The following is a 24,268-nucleotide window of genomic DNA, read 5'->3' as shown; positions in this document are numbered from 1 at the left end:
CTGAACTTGATCAGACACTTCTTTTGCCAATTTCAATTTCCATTGATCCGCAGAATTATTTACAATGTCCCCAACTTCAGTAGCATCTTCCAATTTGGATATTACCCCTTCTATGTTTCTATCCAAATCATTGATCTCCACAGTAAACAGAAGCAATCCCGAAGTAGAATCCTGTAGGGCACTGTGACCCAATACTAACCAGTATACTCCCCTTAACGCCTACTCCTTATTTTGTCCCTTTTAAGTACATTTTAATCCCATTTACAATCTTTCCCCAATTCGCATCCATTAATCTTGTCCAACAGCACCAACTAGGACTAACTGTTTCACGCGTAGAACTTGACATAAATGCGCACCTGGCTGTTTGGGAAGCGATGTCCATTTATGCATTTGCAATTTGTTTTATTTTTATCAAGTCAACTACAATCTGTTTGCACAACCAGACAGGATATATACACAGCATAGTGCCTAATGAAATAAAACTTTTATACTTACTGCGTACGGCAGGCCTCTATACCCGTGATGTTGTGCACTCCCATAGTTGTGATTTGGGTAGCTGTTCTTCTCAGCAACTGCAGGGCTAGCTTCCACCGACTCTGGGCTAAAGAAAATAAAACCAAAGTCAATAAAATAATTTGTTTGCAATTCTTATGAAGCTTCAGAAGTTTCATTTTTCTTACCGGTACTTACTCCTTTGGAATCAAATAACAGCTTTTCCCCTTCCCTTAGCCCTCTGCCATAATCTTCCCTCCTCTTTAACCAAGGAAATATAGTAGCAAATAAGAGTTGTAAAGTGGGACTATTATGTTTTTTTAATGTAATCACTTGATGTGGGCATTGCTAATAACAGATTCTCTGTTTGGTTGCCATAGTTTCCGGACAACAATGACTACACTTCAAAGTAGTTTAATGACTGTAATGTCCTTTCTGACTTCCGGAGGTTCCGAAGTGAATAATAGAAATACACATAGCTTGACTGCAAGGGAGCGGAGGCTGTCAAATATTATTATAGATTTTCAATACTCCCCTTTCCTGCGAACTGCACAATAGGACAGAAACAGGGGTACCCCTCCACAATGCCTCATATTCTATTCCAAATCTCACCAGCAGAGGTCACCAACAACAAATTGTGGCATTTTTCTTCCTGGTCGTGATGTCCTGTTTCAATTAACTTTTTCATCCATTTTTAATTCTCATTCACTCCACAACTTATTATAGAAAACAGTAACGTTGTGAAAACTTTTGCTTCTGCATGCTAAATGTTTACCCATTACTAAACGCCACCAAAAGCAAACTAGTTTAAACAGAAAACAAACCTCTTTCCCTCTCGATCCACATTGCAATACAAATCCCGAGAGTAGAGCACAAATTCTGTACATCAGGTTTACATACATCAGATGCAGCAGATCAAAGCAGAAGATGGCAGCTCAAATTTGTTAAATGCACGTGCACAAATACTGATCAGGAGGCTAGGATTTTTACCTATTTGACATTTGTGGAAACCATTCACTCAGTTTAATGGTCTCCAAAATGATCTGCTGGCTAATCCAGATAGAGTATATGCTTGCTCTTTTTTCTCTTTATCATTGTGTATGAAGTTGCTCCCTATTCTCTCCCCAGTATCATTGCTTAACTTCTAGGACTATGTTTTATAGGGCCCAATCAACCAAATAGAACAACACAAATTAACTGGTGGACAAATTAAAAGGGGCCACTCCCAAAGAACCAGTGGGGTAAGTGTGTCAAAACACAATGCTCAATAATTGCAGAGACCCATAACAGGGGCGACCACAGCTTCAGCCTGTAAGGATTTGTTGGCTGCTTGCTCCTGCTTGTGGCTGCAAATGCCTGTAGGCTGCTGTTGTTGTTTCCTTCCTTTTGTGTAGCCGGAAAGAACAACAATTTTTTTTAAGATACCAGAGTCCTGGAACACCGGGCCCAGGGGGATGTACGAGTCCAGAAGGCAATCCGGTTTGAAGCAAGAAGACTGTGAGACTTGGTGTGCGACATTAATCCAATTGGGCCACCTGATGATGCCATAAAAGAAATGCTTTCGCAGATTGCTGATGCTTTTGTTGCTGGTGTAGTGAGTGCTACATGTAACTGGCATGTCACTGCCGGTTAGACACACTGGAAGTCAAGGATGTTCAACTGCACCTTGTGCACCAGGGAATATGTGGTTGGCAGGAGTTGGTTCCGGTGAGATTGGGTCATGTGGGTGGGCCTGCATAGCTATGGCTCCTGGGCGGAGGATGGCACAGCTACGTGGAACAAGTGACACATTGATGGACAGATCATTTCTAAGACAAGGTTCTGGACATGATAACACAGTCTCAGGCTTATCCTCCGGTTCTGTTGAGAAACCTGGGAGTAGTGATACCAGGTGTTTTTTTGTGTGAAAGTGAGCTGATATAGATTTGTATTGGTACCAATATGGGATGGTGACATTTCTTGTCATTTAATGGTTAGTGTGATATGTGGAATGTTACACAGTTGATTTTCAAATCTTTGTTACTGTTGACTGTTTAATGAACAAAATATTCTCAACTCTCAAGTGCCTCCTCCAGAGTACACATGCGATGTGTCAGTGCAGTGTTTTTCAAACATTTTACCAACCGGACCTTCGGGACCCACGCTAGCCGACCTTCGGGAACAATGCTGGTCGACCTTCGGGACCCATGCTGGCCGACCTTCGCGAGCCATGCTGGCCGACCTTTGGGACCCACGCTGGCCGACCTTCGGGACCCACGCTGGTCGACCTTCGGGACCCACGCTGGCCGACCTTCGCAAGCCATGCTGGCCGACCTTCGCGAGCCATGCTGGCCGACCTTCAGTACCCACACTAGCCGACCTTCGGGACCCACGCTAGCCGACCTTCGGGTTCCATGCTGGCCGACCTTCGGGACACACACTGGCCGACCTTCAGTACCCACGCTAGCCGACCTTCGGGTCCCATGCTGGCCGACCTTCGGGACCCACACTGGCCAACCTTCAGTACCCACGCTAGCCGACCTTCGGGTCCCATGCTGGCCGACCTTCGGGACCCACGCTAGCCGACCTTCGGGACCCACGCTGGCCGACCTTCGGGACCCACGCTGGCCGGCCTTCGGGACCCATGCTGGCCGACCGTCGGGACCCATGCTGGCCGACCTTCGCGAGCCATGCTGGCTGACCTTCGCGAGCCATACTGGCCGACCTTCAGTACCCACGCTAGCCGACCTTCGGGACCCACGCTGGCCGACCTTCAGTACCCACGCTAGCCGACCTTCGGGTCCCATGCTAGCCGACCTTCAGGTCCCACGCTGGCCGACCTTCAGTACCCACGCTAGCTGACCTTCGGGTCCCATGCTGGCCGACCTTCGGCACCCACACTGGCCGACCTTCGCGAGCCATGCTGGCCGACCTTCGGGACTCATGCTGGCCGGCCTTCAGTACCCACGCTAGCCGACCTTCGGGACCCACGCTGGCCGACCTTCGCGAGCCATGCTGGCCGACCTTTGGGACGCATGCTGGCCGACCTTCGGGACCCATGCTGGCCGACCTTCGGGACCCATGCTGGCCGACCTTCGCGGCCATGCTGGCTGACCTTTGGGACCCACGCTGGCCGACCTTCGGGACCCACGCTGGCCGACCTTCGGGATCCACGCTGGCCGACCTTCGGGACCCACGCTGGCCGACCTTCGGGACCCACGCTGGCCGACCTTCGGGACCCACGCTGGCCGACCTTCGGGTCCCATGCTGGCCGACCTTCGGGACCCACGCTAGCCGACCTTCGGGTCCTATGCTGGCCGACCTTCGGGACCCATGCTGGCCGAACTTCGCGAGCCATGCTGGCCGACCTTCGCGAGCCATGCTGGCCGACCCTTGGGACCCACGCTGGCCAACCTTCGGGACCCACGCTGGCCGACCTTCGGGGCTCATGCTGGCCGACCTCCAGTACCCACGCTAGCCGACCTTCGGGACCCACGCTAGCCGACCTTCGGGACCCATGCTGGCAGACCTTCGGGACCCATGCTGGCCGATCTTCGCAAGCCATGCCGGCCGATATTCGCGACAAACGCCACATTTGCTTATCTTTAATGCAAAACAGGAGCCTGCTTGGTCCTCATGGTCTCACTTGAATCAGTTGTAAAGGAGGAGAGAACAATGCGCGTATCAGATACAGGCGTCAGCCAGTACCTTTTTGCCATCTTCACCTTTACGAAAACGAAAAATCCAACCATACAGATGTAGGTCCTCATGAAGAACAAATCCATACCTCAAAAAAATCATCTTTATACAGCTTTGTTCCCGAGTTAGGTTTCTTCTTTGTAGGCTGTTAATCAGAGGCCCTGGAGCTGTGTGCAGAGCTAACACTAGCACTGCTCTGTCCTGCCCTGGACTCTCCTGTGCAGCTCTCTCCAATAGATGCTGTTGTGAGATCCTGCCCAATAGGTAAACTGCCTATTTGAATCTCTGACCATCTCTTACTTTTAAGAAAACCATTCACCTTCACGTTCACTTGCCTTGCTTGCCAGCAGCTGGAAAATAGAAGCAACACTGCTCTGTGATTTGGCGCCAAAAGCACATACCTAGAGGGCGCTTAACATCAAGTGTGCGTGCAGAACTCGTGACTTACTCTCTGCTGCCGTTTCTTTCTGGAAAACATCACACAGCCTAATTTATTTTCATTTAAAAGGGAGCAGCGGCCGCCAATCTCATTTTTTTTGTTTGCAATATGTATTTCACTTTGGACAGGTAGGCACCAGAGATCACAACATAACCAGTAGTAAAGAGCATTATTTCAGTTGGTATCACAATCTAGCTTTAAAAATCCATTATTTTTCCAGAATGCAATTTCATCATAATTCTCGTCAAAATGCAAAAATGGTAAAATTCACCAAGGTAGCAATTTCGAGTCGTGACACAGAAGTTTAATGTTCAAGAATGTACAACACTGAAGCCTGCATTCTGCAAACATTATGCTCTCCTGCGCGAATACCACAATAAGCTATACACTTTTCAAGGTTCATGTCATTTTACGGTTTATATCACAAGAGGGGAGTCCTTCTCAGTAGAGACACAGACTTATTTTCAAGATGTGACCTCAGATACCAAAATTAAATGTAAAAAGCCGTGGACACAACTCCTGAGCATAACCACGTTGACTGTGATTTCTGAGCCCGGCACTCAGTGCGGCTCAGGGCTTTACCAAATACAGCCCCCCACCCCAAAAATAAAACCTGGTGCCCAGTAACACCGCAAAACCACAAACCAGGGGCTGGGTCTCAGCCCGAACGGGGTGGGTCAGTCATCAGGGCCTATCTCAGTAGATGAACTCTCGGGCCCGCACAAGCCTCAATCCCCGGATAAATCACCGAGAGGAGCCGCGCCCGGCACAAAACCTCACGGACACCAGCAGACACTCGGACATCTCCAAACAAACCGGGGGTGAGCCCCGAGCCACGGACATTTAAGTTTCTCTCGCCACCCCGCTGACCACCCCCTATTGCTGGCTCGCCCTCTCCACTGGAATCAGCGGACACTTTCAAACTGGGCCACCATTCTCATAGGAAGAAAGCGGCACTCCTCCCTCGATCGGAACCACCGCAGGCACGGTGTGCCCGATCGTTCCCCAACCCTCCCACGACCCACCTGCAGGTCGCGACCCTGACTTTGAAAAAACCCAGACTCAGAGGATGATTACTGCACAGCATTTCAAGGAAACTTTGAACCCTGAAAAGTGTGCCTGAACTCCAGAGCACCATGGAGGCAGATGTCAACACACAAACACTAAAGAGCAATGCTTCAGCAATGTGGATCTTCTCACGACCAAAGGGCAAGTGTGTGGATCAGGGGAGGGCATCTGAGCACAGTCTCCTTATCTTCCCAGCAGAGGTCTGGGGTCAAGGGCTCCTGATGCAACCAGGTTTGTCAGCACAACTGGCTAGCTGGATGGCGGAACATGTAAGGGTGGGAGAGGCTTGTTGGATTTGAGGGTCCCGGGATGGAAGCCTGTCTCTCTCCTTCTCCAATTCCTCACAGATACCAAACTGGAGGTGGTGTCGATCTTGCAGCAGCTGCCATTGCGCAGCTGGTGGCAGCAGAGGCAGCCAGATGCTGGAGAAAGCAGCAGTGATGATGCAGACAGGAGGCAGCACCCATGTGCAGGGGGCTGCCGCCCACCCTGAAGACCCGACCACCCATCAGGTTGAGAAAGAACCCAGATGAGGAGGCCAGCGATGGCCCACGGTGTACATGCTTCATTGGTCTTGCAATGAGACGATGGACAGCATGTGCCGCAGAAGACTCGATCTCGGTAGTGAGACAGCGTGGCACCTGTGCCATGTCCTCATGGACTGTTCTGTCCGCTGCCCTTGAAATGCGCCAGTTTCAGGAAGGGGGCTAGGGAAGAACTGGAGAGCGCCGTTGTCTTTTTGGTGAAAGGCCCCAAGTTGGCCTCCAGCGCTTCTTCCTCCAGGACGGTGCCTGTAGGGCCTTGGTGGACTCAACGGGACAAAGGGGCAGCTGGAGTTAGCTCCAAAGGTCTGCGTCATCTGGCTCTGACAGCACTGGCGGCTTCCCATTGTCTGCACCATGGTGTCAGCGATGGTCCTCAGTGACTGGGCCTTGCTCTGGAGTGCCTCGACAATGTCCACTTGCATGTGGGACCTCAGCAACTGGGACATGATGTCGAGGCCCTCAGCCATGGTCGTCACTGACTGAGCCATGTCTTGGGCACCACCACTCGAGACGTGGACAGCGTGTTCCAGGCTTTCCACTGCAGCATTACCCTCGGTGCCTTGCATTGTCAGCACCATCTCCTGCGTCCCGCCCAAAGACTTTGGGACTCCTCCAATCGGCTATGCACTCGCTGGAATGTACCTGACACGCCCTCCTGAACGGCCCTGGCCTAGCATCTGCATCAGTCCGGAGATAACTTTGTCCAATGTCTCAGCATCTACTGGCACCCAGCTGAGTCCCGGGGTCCAGCAGACCTCGAACTGCAGACTCCCTTGGATGTTCCTGTCTTCACCTGGTGTGCATCAGCAACTGTGTGGTGCTCACCAGATTGTGCCCCAGAAGCCTGTCCACTAATGTCTAATGTGCCCCCTCCACGGAACAGGATGTCCCAACTCTCATCCAGTGTTGTGAAGCCTGGCACGATCGGCATCCCCAAAGCGAAAAGCAAGTTTGCATGCTGCCATGCTTATATGCTGACTTGGAGTGGTGAGGGAGTACTGAAAGGCAGCTCCCCCTTGTTAGCAGTGAGATGCTGAGGTGTGAGTCGAGCGAGACAGTCAATAATGGCGAGAATCAACTAGGTTGATGCTGCTGGGGAGAAGAGGGAGCTGGTATGGGGGGGTGGGGTCGGGGCGGGGGTGCGCCGCCTGGGGGGGGGATACAGCTACGAGGGAACCGGATGAGGAGCTGGATTGAAAAAGAAAATGGCTAGTCGTCAAGGGGGGGGGGGGGGTAAAGAGCCCCCCAACCCGGTTGATCACGTGGAATGTGAGAGGGCTGAACGGGCCGATTAAGATGGCACGGGTACTCGCACACCTAAAGAAGCTTAAGGCAGATGTGGTTATGCTGCAGGAGATGCATCTGAAACTGACAGACCAGGTTAGACTTCGCAAAGGATGGGTATGGCAGGTGTTTCATTCGGGGCTAGATGCAAAAAACAGAGGGGTGGCCATACTAGTGGGGAAGCGGGTAATGTTTGAGGCAAAGACTATAGTGGCAGATAGTGGGGGCAGATACGTGATGGTGAGTGGCAAACTGCAAGGGGAGGCGGTGGTATTAGTGAACGTGTATGCCCCGAACTGGGATGATGCCAATTTTATGAGGCGTATGTTAGGACGAATCCCGTACCTAGAAGTGGGGAAGTTGGTAACGGGTGGAGACTTTAATACGGTGCTGGACCCAGGGCTGGACAGATCAAGGTCCAGGACCGGAAGGAGGCCGGCTGCAGCTAGGGTGCTTAAGGATTTTATGGTGCAGATGGGAGGAGTAGATCCCTGGAGATTTAGTAGACCTAAGAGTAAGGAATTTTCAATTTTCTCCTATGTACATAAAGTATTTTCACGAATAGATTTTTTTGTTTTGGGAAGGGCACTGATCCCAAAGGTGACGGGGCGGAGTACACGGCTATAGCCATCTCGGATCATGCTCCACACTGGGTGGACCTGGAGATAGGGGAAGAAAAACAACAGCTTCCACCCTGGAGAATGGACATGGGATTATTGGCAGATGAGGGGGTGTGTTTAAGGGTGAGGGGGTGTATTGAAAGGTACTTGGAACTTAATGATAATGGGGAGGTACAAGTGGGAGTGGTCTGGGAGGCACTGAAGGCAGTGGTTAGAGGGGGGGCTGATATCTATTAGGGCACATAAAGGAAAGCAGGAGGGTAGGGAAAGGGAGCGGTTGTTGAAAGAACTTCTGAGGGTGGACAGACAATACGCGGAGGCACCGGAGGAGGGACTATACAGGGAAAGGCAAAGGCCACATGTAGAATTTGACTTGTTGACTACGGGTAAGGCAGAGGCACAATGGGGGAAGGCACAGGGTGTACAGTACGAATACGGGGAGAAGGCGAGTAGGTTGTTGGCCCACCAACTGAGGAAAAGGGGAGCAGCGAGGGAGATAGGGGGGGTGAGGGATGAGGAGGGAGAGATGGAGCGGGGAGCGGAGAGAGTGAATGGAGTGTTCAAGGCATTTTATGAAAGATTATATGAAGCGCAGCCCCCGGACGGGAAGGAGAGAATGATATGCTTTCTGGATCAGCTGGAATTTCCTAAGGTGGAGGAACAGGAGAGAGTGGGGCTGGGAGCAAAGATTGAGACGGAGGAAGTAGTGAAAGGGATTGGAAGCATGCAGGCGGGGAAGGCCCCGGGACCAGACGGATTCCCAGTTGAATTCTATAAGAAATATTTGGACTTGCTGGCCCCGCTACTGATGAGAACCTTTAATGAGGCACGGGAAAGGGGGCAGCTGCCCCCGACTATGTCAGAGGCAACGATATCTCTCCTCCTAAAGAAGGAAAAAGACCCGCTGCAATGCGGGTCATACAGGCCCATTTCCCTCCTGAATGTGGATGCTAAGATTCTGGCCAAGGTAATGGCAATGAGGATAGAGGATTGTGTCCCGGGGGTGGTCCATGAGGACCAAACTGGGTTTGTGAAGGGGAGACAGCTAAATACAAATATACGGAGGATGCTAGGGGTAATGATGATGCCCCCACCAGAGGGGGAAGCGGAGATAGTGGTGGCGATGGATGCCGAGAAAGCATTTGATAGAGTGGAGTGGGATTATTTGTGGGAGGTGTTGAGGAGATTTGGCTTTGGGGACGGGCATATCAGGTGGGTACAGTTGCTGTATAGGGCCCCGATGGCGAGCGTGGTCACGAATGGACGGGGGTCTGACTATTTTCGACTCCATAGAGGGACGAGGCAGGGATGTCCTCTGTCCCCGTTATTGTTTGCATTGGCGATTGAACCCCTGGCCATGGCACTGAGGGGTTCCAGGAAGTGGAGGGGAGTACTTAGGGGGGGAGAAGAACACCGGGTATCTCTGTATGCGGATGATTTGTTGCTATATGTGGCGGACCCGGCGGAGGGGATGCCAGAGATAATGCGGATACTTGGGGAGTTTTCAGGGTATAAACTGAACATGGGGAAGAGTGAGTTATTTGTGGTGCATCCGGGTGAGCAGAGCAGAGAGATAGAGGATTTACCGTTGAGGAAGGTAACAAGGGACTTCCGGTACCTGGGGATCCAGATAGCCAAGAATTGGGGTACATTACATAGGCTTAATTTAACACGGCTGGTGGAACAGATGGAGGAGGATTTCAAGAGATGGGACATGGTGTCCCTGTCATTGGCAGGTAGGGTGCAGGCGGTTAAAATGGTGGTCCTCCCGAGATTCCTTTTTGTGTTCCAGTGCCTCCCGGTGGTGATCACGAAGGCTTTTTTCAAAAGAATTGAGAAGAGCATTATGAGTTGTGGGCTGGGAAGACCCCGAGAATGGGGCGGGGATTCTTGCAGCGTAGTAGGGACGGGGGGGGCTGGCACTACCGAGCCTAAGCGAGTACTACTGGGCCGCCAATATTTCAATGGTGTGTAAGTGGATGGGAGAAGGGGAGGGAGCGGCGTGGAAGAGATTGGAGAGGGCGTCCTGCAGGGGGACTAGCCTGCAAGCAATGGTGACGGCGCCGTTGCCGTTCTCACCAAAGAAATACACCACAAACCCGGTGGTGGTGGCTACATTGAAAATTTGGGGGCAGTGGAGACGGCATAGGGGAGGGACGGGAACTTCGGTGCGGTCCCCGATAAGAAACAATCATAGGTTCGTTCCGGGGAGAATGGATGGGGGATTTGGAGCATGGCAAAGAGCTGGGGTAGTACAATTAAGAGATCTATTTGTAGATGGGACATTTGCGAGTCTGGGAGCGCTGACAGAGAAATATGGGTTGCCCCAAGGGAATGCATTTCGGTATATGCAATTGAGGGCTTTTGCGAGGCAACAGGTGAGGGAATTCCCGCAGCTCCCGACGCAGGAAGTGCAGGATAGCGTAATCTCAGAGACATGGGTGGGGGACGGTAAGGTGGTGGACCTCTACAGGGAGATGAGGGACGAGGGGGAGATCATGGTAGATGAGCTGAAAGGGAAATGGGAAGAACTGGGGGAGGAGATTGAGGAGGGGCTGTGGGCTGATGCCCTACGTAGGGTAAACTCATCGTCCTCGTGTGCCAGACTAAGCCTGATACAATTTAAGGTGTTACACAGGGCGCATATGACTAGAGCACGGCTTAGTAAATTTTTTGGGGTAGAGGATAGGTGTGCGAGATGCTCGAGAGGCCCAGCGAATCACACCCACATGTTCTGGTCATGCCCGGTACTACAGGGGTTCTGGGTGGGGGTGGCAAAGGTGCTTTCGAAGGTGGTGGGGGTCCGGGTCGAACCAAGCTGGGAGTTGGCTATATTTGGGGTTGCAGAAGAGCCGGGAGTGCAGGAGGCGAGAGAGGCTGACGTGTTAGCCTTTGCGTCCCTTGTAGCCCGGTGCAGGATATTGTTAATGTGGAAGGAAGCCAAACCCCCGGGTGTGGAGACCTGGATAAATGATATGGCAGGGTTCATAAAGTTAAAACGGTTTAAGTTCGTGTTAAGGGGTTCGGCTCAGGGGTTCACCAGGCGGTGGCAACCGTTCGTCGACTACCTCACAGAAAGATAGAGGATGGAAAAGAAGTAGATAACAGCAGCAACCCAAGGGGGGGGGGGGGGAGGAATCGGACGGACTCTCAGGGATGTTATTGTATATGTATAGGTATTTGGTATATGTAATTGTACATTGGATTGTTGGATTGTATTTTTAGAGAGTATTTATTTTGGACAAGGCAGTTGCCATTTTAGTTTTGTTTTTTGTTTTTGTTTATATATTACTTATTTATTTGTTTAAAACTGGCCACGGTTATTTATATTGCTTTATTGTTGTGTAAAAGAAACACTACGTATTGTTATGTTTGGCCAAAAAACTTGAATAAAATATACTTTAAAAAAAAATAATGGCGAGAATCTCCTGGGGGCTCCGTTGAATGCGGGTCGTAATCACGGTAATGCAGCTGTTGAGGAATACCCTGCCAAACATGCCCAAAATTACACCTAGGATTTTTTCCATTGTATCACGCCAATGATTTTGCACCTCCCTATCTAGTAACATCCTACAAAAATGTTGCATTCCTCTAATTTAGGTCTCTTCTGTATGCCCAAGATAATTTTTCCATCCATTGGTAGCCATGCCTTTAGAAGGCAAGACACGAAGATTTGTGATTCCCTCACTAAATCTTTCTGCCTCTCTCTCCTCCTTTAAGGCACCACTCTATATGATGCACATCATGACATTTTACTATGTTGAAGGCACAATATAAATATAAATTGTTGCTATAACCTGAACTGACAGCATATCGTGCTGACAGACTGGCTGGTTATTGGATGTGCGGAAATTCAGCAGCAACTGCTTGCATCCCTGCTTGGTAAGCACCGTTCTGGATTTAGGAGTGTGTTCTCATACCCAACTTCCCGTAATTCCTCAATTCTGTTGCATCAAACCTCAGATTTCCCCATTATATATAAACGTACGGTAGATATTTGCCTTGAGCGTGGGACCGGTGTCAAAATTTTACATGTAGAACATGAAGTTCAATGTTACCTACCACGCTTATTCAACAAGTTATTTGAGGTCTTCATGGGAAACTTTTGCAAAAATTGTCTCCTGCAAAGCTGCTTTTTAAAAAAAAATTTAGAGTACCCAATTAATTTTTTCCAATTAAGGGGCAATTTAGCGTGGCCAATCCACCTACCCTACACACATCTTTGGGTTGAGGGGGCGAAACCCACGCAAACACAGGGAGAATGTGCAAACTCCACACGGACAGTGACACAGAGCCGGGATCGAACCTGGAACCTCGGCGCCGTGAGGCAGCAGTGCTACTCACTGCGTCACCATGGTGCCCATCTCCTGCAAAGCTGACTTCTAATTGTCATGTGAGCAGAGGCTTGGCCTTCCCACGTGCCCTCTAAATTATACCTTCATGTGTCTGTGATTGTCTATGCGGCAGGTTCCCTGCAGGTGAGGTATTTCAAAATAGGGAAGAAAACTTGAAACATTTTTATTGTCTAAAAAGTCACTGTCTCCTATATGTAAACTCTTAGTATTTATTCTCCTGGCTATTTAGGGAGTCAATTGTTCTTTGCATCAGGGATTGTACTGAAGACCGACCAAAATTAAGCATAGCACTTTTAAAAAAAAAGAAAACACACTTCACTAATCTATTTTCTGCAGTTTACATACACAACTTAAAACTTTTTGAATGTAGATCTTCCATGTTTTCTGCCCATTTATGCTATTCTCCAATCATAACCGTGTGCTGCTAGTCAGATTCAGGTCACATCCAGCCAGGCTGCTCACCCATAAATCAGCTTAACACATCTTCGTAAGTACTGGGCAGAAACATCAGGTAAATCTGAAAATAGCCAGCGTACTGGTCGTCTATCTAATGATGTCCCTTTATTATGCCAGTAGGTGGCAGCAACTGATTTGGTAGCCTGCATCATCATGTGCACTAGAACAGGGTTTTTCAAACTCAGAGTTGCGACCCGCGGCCATGTGTCTGGAAGGGCTCGGAGCAATAAGTTGCGGCGTTCCCGATCGTGGGAGATGTGCCAAACAGCCGTGTCTGGCTTTTAAGTTGAGAATGCCGGCCTCGACCGGCCTTTAATTGCGAATGCTGGAGCCTTCCAGCCAGAAGGGCAGCAGAGAGCAGGTCAGGCGCCCGGCACATACACCGACGTCACATACCCTGTCAGTCCATGCTTGGTCGCAAAAATCACGGTGGACAGATTCCTCCATTTTGTAGCCACCAGCAAGCAAGCAACAGGACCGTGTGAAGAACTGAAGATTGGTCATTTTGTAATAAGGAAGAGAGGGGCCAGAGACACAAATAGGTCAGGATCTCACAATTGAATATGCTGGAGACGGCTTTTCAGGACAGTCCACAGCAGGATAAAGCACTGCTGGTGTGGGCTGTATCAAGAGCTCCAGGGCCTCTGAGGAACAACCCATTAAGGAGAAATTGAAATTGGGAGCAAAGCAGTATAAAGGTGATTTCTTGAGGTGTGGGCTTTGTTAATTTTGCCAATGCAAACCAGGATACAAAGCCCATGCTTGTTATGTGCAGGGAACTATTGGCAAATGAAAGTTTAAAACCGTCAAAACTTCAACGGCATTTGAAGATTAAGCAATGCTACGGGTGATAATTAGATTGTTTTGGTGACATTAATTGAGGAATAAATATCATCCAGGGGACACAACTGCCCTACTCTTTTTCAAGTCAGAGGACAAACTTCTTGATTTTTTTTCAAAGGTTGTAGTGAAAACTTAAATCGTCAGCTGAAATCCTTAGCAGAAATGTAACATTGAATGAGAAAGCAAATTAGATTGAGAGGACCAAGCAGGCTCACCTGTGGCATTAAAGGTAAGCAATAATGGTGTGTCGCGAAGGTCGGCCGGCGTGGGTCGCGAAGGTCGGCCGGCGTGGGTCGCGAAGGTCGGCCGGCGTGGGTCGCGAAGGTCGGCCGGCGTGGGTCGCGAAGGTCGGCCGGCGTGGGTCGCGAAGGTCGGCCGGCGTGGGTCGCGAAGGTCGGCCGGCGTGGGTCGCGAAGGTCGGCCGGCGTGGGTCGCGAAGGTCGGCCGGCGTGGGTCGCGAAGGTCGGCCGGCGTGGGTCGCGAAGGTCGGCCGGCGTGGGTCGCGAAGGTCGGCCGGCGTGGGTCGCGAAGGTCGGCCGGCGTGGGTCGCGAAGGTCGGCCGGCGTGGGTCGCGAAGGTCGGCCGGCGTGGGTCGCGAAGGTCGGCCGGCGTGGGTCGCGAAGGTCGGCCGGCGTGGGTCGCGAAGGTCGGCCGGCGTGGGTCGCGAAGGTCGGCCGCCGTGGGTCGGGAAGGTCGGCCGCCGTGGGTCGGGAAGGTCGGCCGCCGTGGGTCGCGAAGGTCGGCCGCCGTGGGTCGCGAAGGTCGGCCGCCGTGGGTCGCGAAGGTCGGCCGCCGTGGGTCGCGAAGGTCGGCCGGCGTGGGTCGCGAAGGTCGGCCGGCGTGGGTCGCGAAGGTCGGCCGGCGTGGGTCGCGAAGGTCGGCCGGCGTGGGTCGCGAAGGTCGGCCGGCGTGGGTCGCGAAGGTCGGCCGGCGTGGGTCGCGAAGGTCGGCCGGCGTGGGTCGCGAAGGTCGGCCGGCGTGGGTCGCGAAGGTCGGCCGGCGTGGGTCGCGAAGGTCGGCCGGCGTGGGTCGCGAAGGCCGGCCGGCGTGGGTCGTGAAGGCCGGCCGGCGTGGGTCGTGAAGGCCGGCCGGACGGTTGGTAAAAGTGGGTCCCGCATAAAAAAAGTTTGAAAAACACCGCACTAGAACAGGGCAGGGCAGCTTGACAAATTAAGAAATCTGAAAACGACATAGGATTATGAAGGTTTTGTTTCATGTGAAATAACCCATTGATATCACCAACATCTTGAGAATCTAGTTCCATGATTTAAAATGCATAAAAACCACAGTCAAGTAAAAAGCCCAGGCACAGGCAGGCAGAGTCGGGAGAGAAATTGCACTATTTGGTTTAGTTCTATGTCCCACGCTGCAAAAGCAAGATAGCATCACCACACACTGCAAAATGCGGCTTATTTACAGAATTTTAAAAAAATAAACAATTTTAATTAGGTATTTTGGGTATTACAAACAACAACAGTATAAAAACAATGTACAAAGAACAAGAAACATAGTGCAATCACTGACTCCCATCCCGCCAAGACCCGCCTAATTGACCCCCTATTCTACACTACCCCAACCCCCCTCCTCCGCGGACGATTAATTCTCCACGAATAAGTCGATGAATGGTTGCCACCTCCGGGCGAACCCTAACAGTGACCCTCTCAAGGCAAACTTAATCTTCTCTAGGCCAAGAAAGCTTGCCATGTCAGTCAGCTAGGTCTCCGACTTTGGGGGCTTTGAGTCCCTCCAAGTTAGCAGTATCCATCTCCAGGCTACCAGGGAAGCAAAGGCCAGAACATCTGCCTCTTTCTCCTCCTGGATTCCCGGGTCTTCCGACACCCCAAAAATCGCCACCTCTGGAATCATTGCCACCCTTGTTTTCAAACACCGCAAACCCCTGCCAATATCCCCTAAGTTTTGGACACGCCCAGAACATGTGAACATGGTTTGCTGGTCCTCCCACACATTTTGCACACCTGTCCTCTACCCCAAACAATCTACTCATCCAGGCCACTGTCATGTGGGCCCGGTGGACTACCTTGAATTGGATCAAGCTGAGCCTGGCGCATGTTGCAGTCGCGTTGACTCTGCTCAACGCGTCCGCCCATAAGCTATCCTCCATCTCACCACCAAGCTCCTCCTCCCATTTACGCTTCAGCTCCTCGGTCTGTGTCTCCTCCGCCCCCATTAGTTCTTTGTAGATGTCCGAGATACTCCCCTCTCCCACCCATTCTGTAGACACTACCCTATCCTGGATCCCCCCTTAGTGGCAGGAGTGGGAAGGATGATACCTGCCTGCGCAGAAAGTCCCGCACCTGTAAATATCTGAAGTCGTTCCCTCTTGCCAACCCAAACTTCTTCTCCAGCGCCCTGAAGCTAGTGAAGCTCCCTTCCAGGAACAGGTCCCCATCCTCTCAATTCCCACCCTTCGCCATACTTGAAACCCCCCATCCAGGCTCCCTGGGGCAAACCGGTGTTTGTCACATATTGGGGACCAAACCGATGCTCCCACTGCTCCAACGTACCTCCTCCACTGACCCCAGATCCACGGGGCTGGTGGAGTACCTTGCCGGCGGGAACTGCAGAGGTGCTGTTATCAATGCCCCCAGACTGGTGCCCCTACATGAAGCTGCCTCCATCTGCTCCCAAACCGACCCCACCCCCACCACCCATTTCTTTATCATGGCTATGTTAGCCACCCAGTAATAATTACTGGAATTCGGTAGGGCAAGCCCCCCCTCCCCCCGATTCCGCTCGAGCATCACCTTCTTCACTCGCGAGGAATTACCCGCCCACACAAAGCCCAGGATAATTTTGTTAACCCTCTTAAAAAAGGACCGCGGGATGAAAATTGGGAGACACTGAAATACGAATAAAAATCTCGGTAGGACCGTCATTTTGACCGTCTGCACTCTCCCAGCCAACGACAGCGGGAGCGCATCCCATCCCCGAAACTCGCCCTTCATCTGTTCAACCAACCGGGACAACTTCAACTTGTGTAACCGGCCCCAGTCGCGCGCCACTTGTATCCCTAAGTCCTGAAACTGTCCCCTACTAATCTAAATGGCAGCTCCCTCAGCCGACCCTCCTGACCTCTCGCCTGGACTACAAACATCTCACTCTTTGTCATATTCAGTTTATACCCCGAAAACCGGCCAAATTCCCCCCAAATCGCCATAATTTCACCCATCCCTGCCCCTGGATCTGATACGTATAAGAGCAGGTCGTCCACGTACAGCGAGACCCTATGTTCCTTCCACACACCCCCCCCCCCCCCCCCGAACCAGCCCCTTGAAGCTCTCAGAGCAATTGCCAGCGGCTCTATAGCTAATACAATCAGCAGTGGGGAGAGGGGGCACCCCTGTCTTGTCCCCCGGTACAGTCTAAAATAGTCCACGGTCGTCCTATTCGTCCTTACACTAGCCTCCAGGGCCTGGTACAACAGCCTGACCCAGTCGATAAAGCCCCTACCGAACCCAAATCATCCCAGCACCTCCCATAAATAGTCCCACTCCACCCGGTCGAATGTCTTTCCCGCGTCCATTGCCATAACTACCTCAACCTCCCTATTCTCCAGGGACATCTTATTTACAGAATTTGTCAAAAGAAGAAGCTCCAGTCACAAGGTTGCCAAGCCCAATAATAGAATCTTATCAACACGATTTGTCAAAACACTTGTTGTAGAAATAGTGTAAACAGGAAGCTCTGAATCTTATCTGGGCAATTCATGTTGTAATAACATCCAGCGTGTCTGCCTAATGGACTTGCCTTAGCAAAGTATTAGTTACAGAAGCAGATACTCACCCGTACAAATCCACTTAACTCTAATATCACATCTTAGTAAATACAAACAGAATGGGCAGAATTTTCAAATGATAGTCCCAGTTGAACCAGTGGGACGTTTAGCAAGTCAGGAACCTGCTGGAATCTGGCAGTGGGTTTTCTTGTGGCTCTTTAACTGAGCCATGGCATTAGCGTTCCGCTTCCAGCTTTCCTGCCCAATCAGCGAGGGTGGATGGGTTGGATGAAATACCAAATCTGTGTTACGATCCCAGTTGAAGATATAATTGGATGGGAAGATTCCAGAATAGAACCCTGGCTAGAAAGGCCGTAACTTTATTTAATAAAGCGTGGAGGAACAGAATCACTAGCCCATTAATTAGCTTTAACAAGAAAAAAAATTCAACATGAAAAAATTAAATGATGATACAATACGCCTTTACTCCCACCTTAGCTTACCAATTGCACACAGGCTTTAGGATCAACAGATTACAAAGTGCATCTTAATCTACAATGGTCTCATTAACACCAGGTCCCTTTTAAGCACACAAGATGACTGTGGGCAAATACATTCTCCACTCTGAACCCCAATGAAGGTTTGTGGATATCGATGGTGAGAGATTGATTTCATGCCAGTGAAACCATTTTCTTGCAGGGCTGGCTGCCCTGTGCTTCAATGTGGAATGTCAGATTTGCAGGAGCTGGATGAATGAGTGAATGTGGGCTGAGGTCAAGACAAACCAAAGAAACTGGAAAGCTATTCAGCGATAGCACACCATAACTGCTTGAAACAGGGCTAGGGACCTCTGGTGGCAGCCATGACCTGAACGGTCGCACAAAAGGTCTGAGAACATCACTCGACTAAGAAGATCAACTAAGGCCTTTTCACCCCAACAAATGGGCACCAAAGGTACTCATAACCCTCAGACTAAACACCCCCCTCGACCGCACTGCCAAGCAGGATAGGAAAGAATCAGCCGCCCGGCCGAAAAGCCAGTAAAGCCGAGGGGAGGTAAACCTCAGCCACGGAGCAGAGAACCGCACGTGGAGGCACAGAACCGGTGAGGGTTGACCCCACAGAGCTCCCAGTGCATGCCAAGGTGCTGATGGACAAATTGATGTGCTTCATCACCTCCGAGCTCCAGAGGCATAGGGAGGAGATGAAAGTAAACCTCCTGGCAGCCGCCGAGGCAACAGTGGAGACCACGACGGCCCCCGTGCCTGAGGCAATGGACAATAGAGCGTAGACTAGAGGCCCAGTTAACGACGACACGGGTTGTTTCGGCAGCAGCCCAGGGCTTGGGAATCTCCGCGGGTGAAAATCGTGAGGCTGCACAGCTACTAGGACAAAGAGCAGTTCATGAGGTGGATAAAGAGCGTGAGAGGGTGCAAGTGGGAAGAACATTAAATCCACGTTTACCAGGACATTGGTTCTGACCTGGTCAAAATAAAAAGATGGCTGAAATCCCAGACCTAGACACCCACAGATTTATCATTGGGGGGGGCAGGGGGGGGAGGACACGTCTGGGTGGCACTGAAGGTGATGATCAGGGGCAAAATCATAGCTTATAGGGCCCTGAGGGACAGGAACGAAAGGGCAGCCAAGCAGCGGCTGATCAACTCCATACTGGAGGTGGATTGGCAGTACTCCACAGCGCCAACCGTGATGGCAGAGAGTAAAGAGCTGCAGATGGAATTTGATCTGCTCTCTCCAAGGCAGTCCACCTGCTCCACCAGGCACAAGGGGGCCTTCTACAAACATGAAGATAAGGCCAGTCGCATGCTGGCATATCAGCTCAGAAAGCAAAAGGGATAGCGGAAGTTAGGGACAGAAATGGAAGCAGACCCAAATGAGGTTAACAAGACCTTTGCAAACTTTTACCGGTGGTTATACACCTTTGAACCCCCGGAAGGGGACTTGGTGGTGGAAGGTTCCTCGACAGACTGGATAAACCAGTGGTGGGGGAGGAGAGAAACAAGGGCTGGAAGCAGCACTAGAGCTGGGTGAATTTGTGAAATGCATTCATTCCTTGCAGTCAGGGAAAGCACCGGGACCGAATGGGTTCCAGTCAACTTTTACAAAAAATCTGCAGCAGTGCTGGTCCAGCACTTGCTGGAGGCCGAGGCCTCACAGAACATAGAACATACAGTGCAGAGGTCATTCGGCCCATCGAGTCTGCACCGACCCACTTAAGCCCTCACTTCCACCCTATCCCCGTAACCCAATAACCCCTCCTAAACTTTTTGGTCACTAAGGGCAATTTAGCATGGCCAATCCGGGAGGAAACCGGAGCACCCGGAGGAAACCCACGCAGACACAGGGAGAACGTGCAGACTCTGCACAGACAGTGACCCAGCGGGGAATCGAACCTGGGACCCTGCCGCTGTGGAGCCACAGTGCTATCCACTTGTGCTACCCTGCTGCCTCGATTTCATTGATCCCCAAAAAGGACACAGACCCGACAGAGTGTGGATCATACAGACCCACCTCTCTCCTAAACACTGATGCTAAAGTCCTGGCAAAAGCTCTGGCAGGGTGCCTGGAGAGCTGCCTGCTAAAAATGATCGCGGAAGATCAGACCGGATTTGTCAAGGGCAGTCAACTCACTGCAAACATCAGACATCTACTTAATGTAATAATTCCCCCATCCCAGACTTGACCGTCTCCCTGGACACTGAGAAAGCCTTCGATCGAGTAGAATGGAGGTGCTTGAACAGTTTGGGTTTGGAGGAGGGTTCACCACAGGAGTGAAGCTCCTGTACAGTGCTCCTACAGTGAACATATAGACGAATGCCACCAGCTCCGAGTACCTTTGGCTGCACAGGCCAACACTTAAAACTCTATCCATACCTTTTGCTCCAGCAACTCTCGACATAGCCCACATAAACAAATTATAGGGAAAACATGGATTCATTTTCAGCTATACTCGATGAACTCTGCCAACCAAATTTCAGCTTTGTATAAATAATTATCAGACATTGGTATAAATTAATCACCCAAGTTATTGAGGATGATTTTTCACTCAAATGGTTAAATTGATTTGTACATTGTCACAATTTTTGTTCATTCAGCAAGGTTTATAACAGTACAGCACCACTCAATTGGGAACTTTCAGAAATGCGTGCATGCATCAGCAGAAAATAATTTCCAGTCCAACCTAAATTCCTTCCATAATGGTTCCCAAATCCCCAAATTGAAGGAGACTGATTAAAGCTCCTGTGACTGCAGAATGGAACATGAAGACATGACTACAATTCGTGATATTGAAATGGCAGAAAGGGCCTAAGTGGGCCTTTTATTCTTGCATAGCAACTTGTCACAACCACAAGAGGCAAGACTGAGGGACAGGTTAAAGGAAAAGGGCTATAATGATCCACAATGTCTAACAATTTAACTTTGTGGTGGAACAAGCCTTGCATTACTTATGTTTTTTATAACATCTTCAAGCTCCTGCTTTTCCAGTGAAGGTAAACATCACATCTATGACCACCAATCAGACCCGAACTATAGCACAAAAGAAAATAGTTATGATTGTTAGACATTGCTGCAGCAGTTCCTTGGGTTAGTGTCCTATGCCCAACTCTCTTCAATTGCTTCATCAACGACCTTCCATCCATCATAAGGTCAGAAGTGGAGATGTTTGCTGATGGTTGCAAAATGTTCAACATCATTCGCAACTCCTCAGCTGCTGGAGCAGCCTGTGCAGCAAGACCTAGACAACATTCAGGATTGGGCTGATAAGAGGCACGTAACATTTACACCACACAAGTGCCACCTAATGGCCATCTCCAACAAAATAAAATCCCCTGACTGTCAATGATATTACACTGAAAAATAGGAGGTGGTTATTCGGCCCTTCGAGCCTGCTCCACCATTCATTATAGTCCATTCATCAAGTTCAATACCCTGATCCTGCATTCTCCCCATATCCCTTGATCCCTTTAGCCTCCAATTCCTCATGAAATTACACAATGATTACCATCAATGAATTCTCCCACTATCAACATTGACCAGAAACTGAACTGAGACAGCCATATAAATACTGTGGCTACAAGAGCAGATCAGAGGCTGGGAATTCTGTAGCGAGCAACTCACCTCTTGACTCCCCAAATCCTGCACATACCTACAAGGCACAAGTCAAGAACGTGATGAAATACTCTGCACTTCCCTGGATAAGTGCAGCTCCAACTCTCCAGAAGCTGAACATCATCCGGGACAAAGCAGACTGATTGAATGGCACCCCCTCCACCACTTTTCACTTCCTCTACTACTGGCGCAGAGTGAAAGCAGCGTGTACCATAAACAGGATCAGTGCTAACCACTGTGGTACCATGTCGCCCTAGCCAGTGACACCCACATCCCTTGAACAACAAAATACAAAATGCACAGCGCTTTCATGGGTCAATAATGATAGCTGCCTTAGCAATCAATTTTAAAATTGCAATAAAGAATATAATATAAAATAGCACAAATTTCAAAATGGAACATCATACTGTGCTATGCAGCATTAGAGCACAGTGGGTGACACTGTTGCTTCACAGCTCCAGGGTCCCAGGTTCAATTCCCGTCTTGGGTCACTGTCTGTGTGGAGTCTGCACGCTCTCCCCGTGTCTGCGTGGGTTTCCTCCGGGTGCTCCGGTTTCCTCCCACAAGTCCCGAAAGACGTGCTGTTAGATACTTTGGACATTCTGAATTCTCCCTCTGTGTACCCGAACAGGCGCCAGAATGCGGCGATGAGGGGCTTTTCACAGTAACTTTATTGCAGTGTTAATGTAAGCCTACTTGTGACAATAAAGATTATTATTGCTTGACCAATTTTATTGAATCTATGAAATAGTATCAGAAAGAGTAAACAGTAATGCAGTAAATGTAATATAGAACATAGAATTCCTTCAGTGCCGAAGGAGGCCATTCGACCCATGGAGTCTGCACTGACCCTCTAAAAGAGCACCCTACCCAAGACCACTTCCCCCACCCTATCCCTGTAACCCCATCTTAGCTGCTAATTTTTGGACACTGAGGGGCAATTTCTAGCATGGCTAATCCACCTAACCTGCACAGCTTTGGACTGTGGCAGGAAACCAGAGCACCCAGAGGAAACCCACCCAGACACGGGGAGAAAACTCCAGACAGTCACCCAAGGCTGTAATTGAACCCTGGCGCTGTGATGCAGCAGTGTTAACCACTGTGCCACCTTGCCGCCCCTTCAATGTTCAAGTGGCCTTCAATTAGGACTTATATTCAAAAGGTGTTCACTAAAGTGCTGCTAGCAGACTGATGATTATGATCAGAGCACATGGAGCCAGTTGGTTAATCAGACAGCCTAAGGTGGGAAATGGTCTTCAGCAGGGATCAGTGCCAGGGCTATTATTGTTCACAATTTGCATAAATGATTTGGACTCAAGAAATGGTTACAATTTCAAAATTTGCAACACACACCGAATTGGGACTGATGAAGATTGCAATAAATTATAAGATGTTAATAATCTTGCAGGACAGACAAGAAGATGGGAAACAAATTCCAAAATAGATAAGTGGTGGGTGGTGCATTTTGGCAGGAGAATTAAGGCTAAATAATCCTTAGCCAATAAGAACACAAAAGCATTAAGGTTCCCCATTCAACTGAACTCCATATTAAGATTGAAAGAGACATATTACAGTCAAAAATAAGAATCGTAAACTTAGAAAAGGCCATTTACAAATGTATGAGGGGAGAGCTTGCTAAGGCTGATTGAGTAAATAAACTAAAAGATATGCAGATAAATAAACATTGGGAAACATTTAAAGAAATGACTCAAAATCATAGAATCATAGAATTTAGATGTCAACTCGAGGCTATACGGTCCATCGAGTTGACATCAGCACTTCGAAAGAGCACCCTACTTAAGCCCACGCCTCCACCCTATTCCCATAACCCCACCTAGCCTTTTGGACACTAAGGGGCAACTTGGCATGGCCAATCCACCTAACCTACACATCTTTGGACTGTTGGAGGAAACCGGAGCAGCCGAAGGAAACGGGGAGAAAGTGCAAACTCCACACAGATGTGGTTGGAATTGAACCCAGGACCCTAGAACTGTGATGATGTGGAGATGCCGGCTTTGGACTGGGGTGAGCACAGTACGAAGTCTTACAACACCAGGTTAAAGTCCAACAGGTTTGTTTCGATGTCACTAGCTTTCGGAGCGCTGCTCCTTCCTCAGGTGAATGAAGAGGTCTGTTCCAGAAACACATATATAGACAAATTCAAAGATGCCAAACAATGCTTGGAATGCGAGCATTAGCAGGTGATTAAATCTTTACAGATCCAGAGATGGGGTAACCCCAGGTTAAAGAGGTGTGAATTGTCTCAAGCCAGGACAGTTGGTAGGATTTTGCAGGCCAGATGGTGGGGGATGAATGTAATGTGACATGAATCCCAGGTCCCGGTTGAGGCCGCACTCATGTGTGCGGAACTTGGCTATAAGTTTCTGCTCGGCGATTCTGCGTTGTCGCGGGTCCTGAAGGCCGCCTTGGAGAACGCTTACCCGGAGATCAGAGGGTGAATGCCCTTGACTGCTGAAGTGTTCCCCGACTGGAAGGGAACATTCCTGCCTGGTGATTGTTGCGCGATGTCCGTTCATTCGTTGTCGCAGCGTCTGCATGGTCTCGCCAATGTACCCCGCTTCGCGACATCCTTTCCTGCAGCGTATGAGGTAGACAACGTT

General features: G+C 50.0%; 1 protein-coding gene across 15 annotated transcripts in view; it reads right to left on the bottom strand.

Moving 5' to 3' along the window:
- setd5 (SET domain containing 5) overlaps positions 1-24,268 on the bottom strand; it is a 248,224-nt gene that overhangs the window by 132,821 nt on the left and 91,135 nt on the right. For all 15 annotated transcript variants that reach the window (XM_072472824.1, XM_072472838.1, XM_072472839.1 and 12 more), the window contains one exon: positions 496-601. In XM_072472824.1, the coding sequence (XP_072328925.1) occupies positions 496-601 (106 nt within the window). The remainder of the gene's footprint in view (positions 1-495; positions 602-24,268) is intronic.

This window comes from Scyliorhinus torazame, chromosome 13 (assembly GCF_047496885.1).
Source record: "Scyliorhinus torazame isolate Kashiwa2021f chromosome 13, sScyTor2.1, whole genome shotgun sequence".
NCBI lineage: Eukaryota > Metazoa > Chordata > Chondrichthyes > Carcharhiniformes > Scyliorhinidae > Scyliorhinus > Scyliorhinus torazame.
This window is presented reverse-complemented; position numbering and strand designations above follow the sequence as displayed.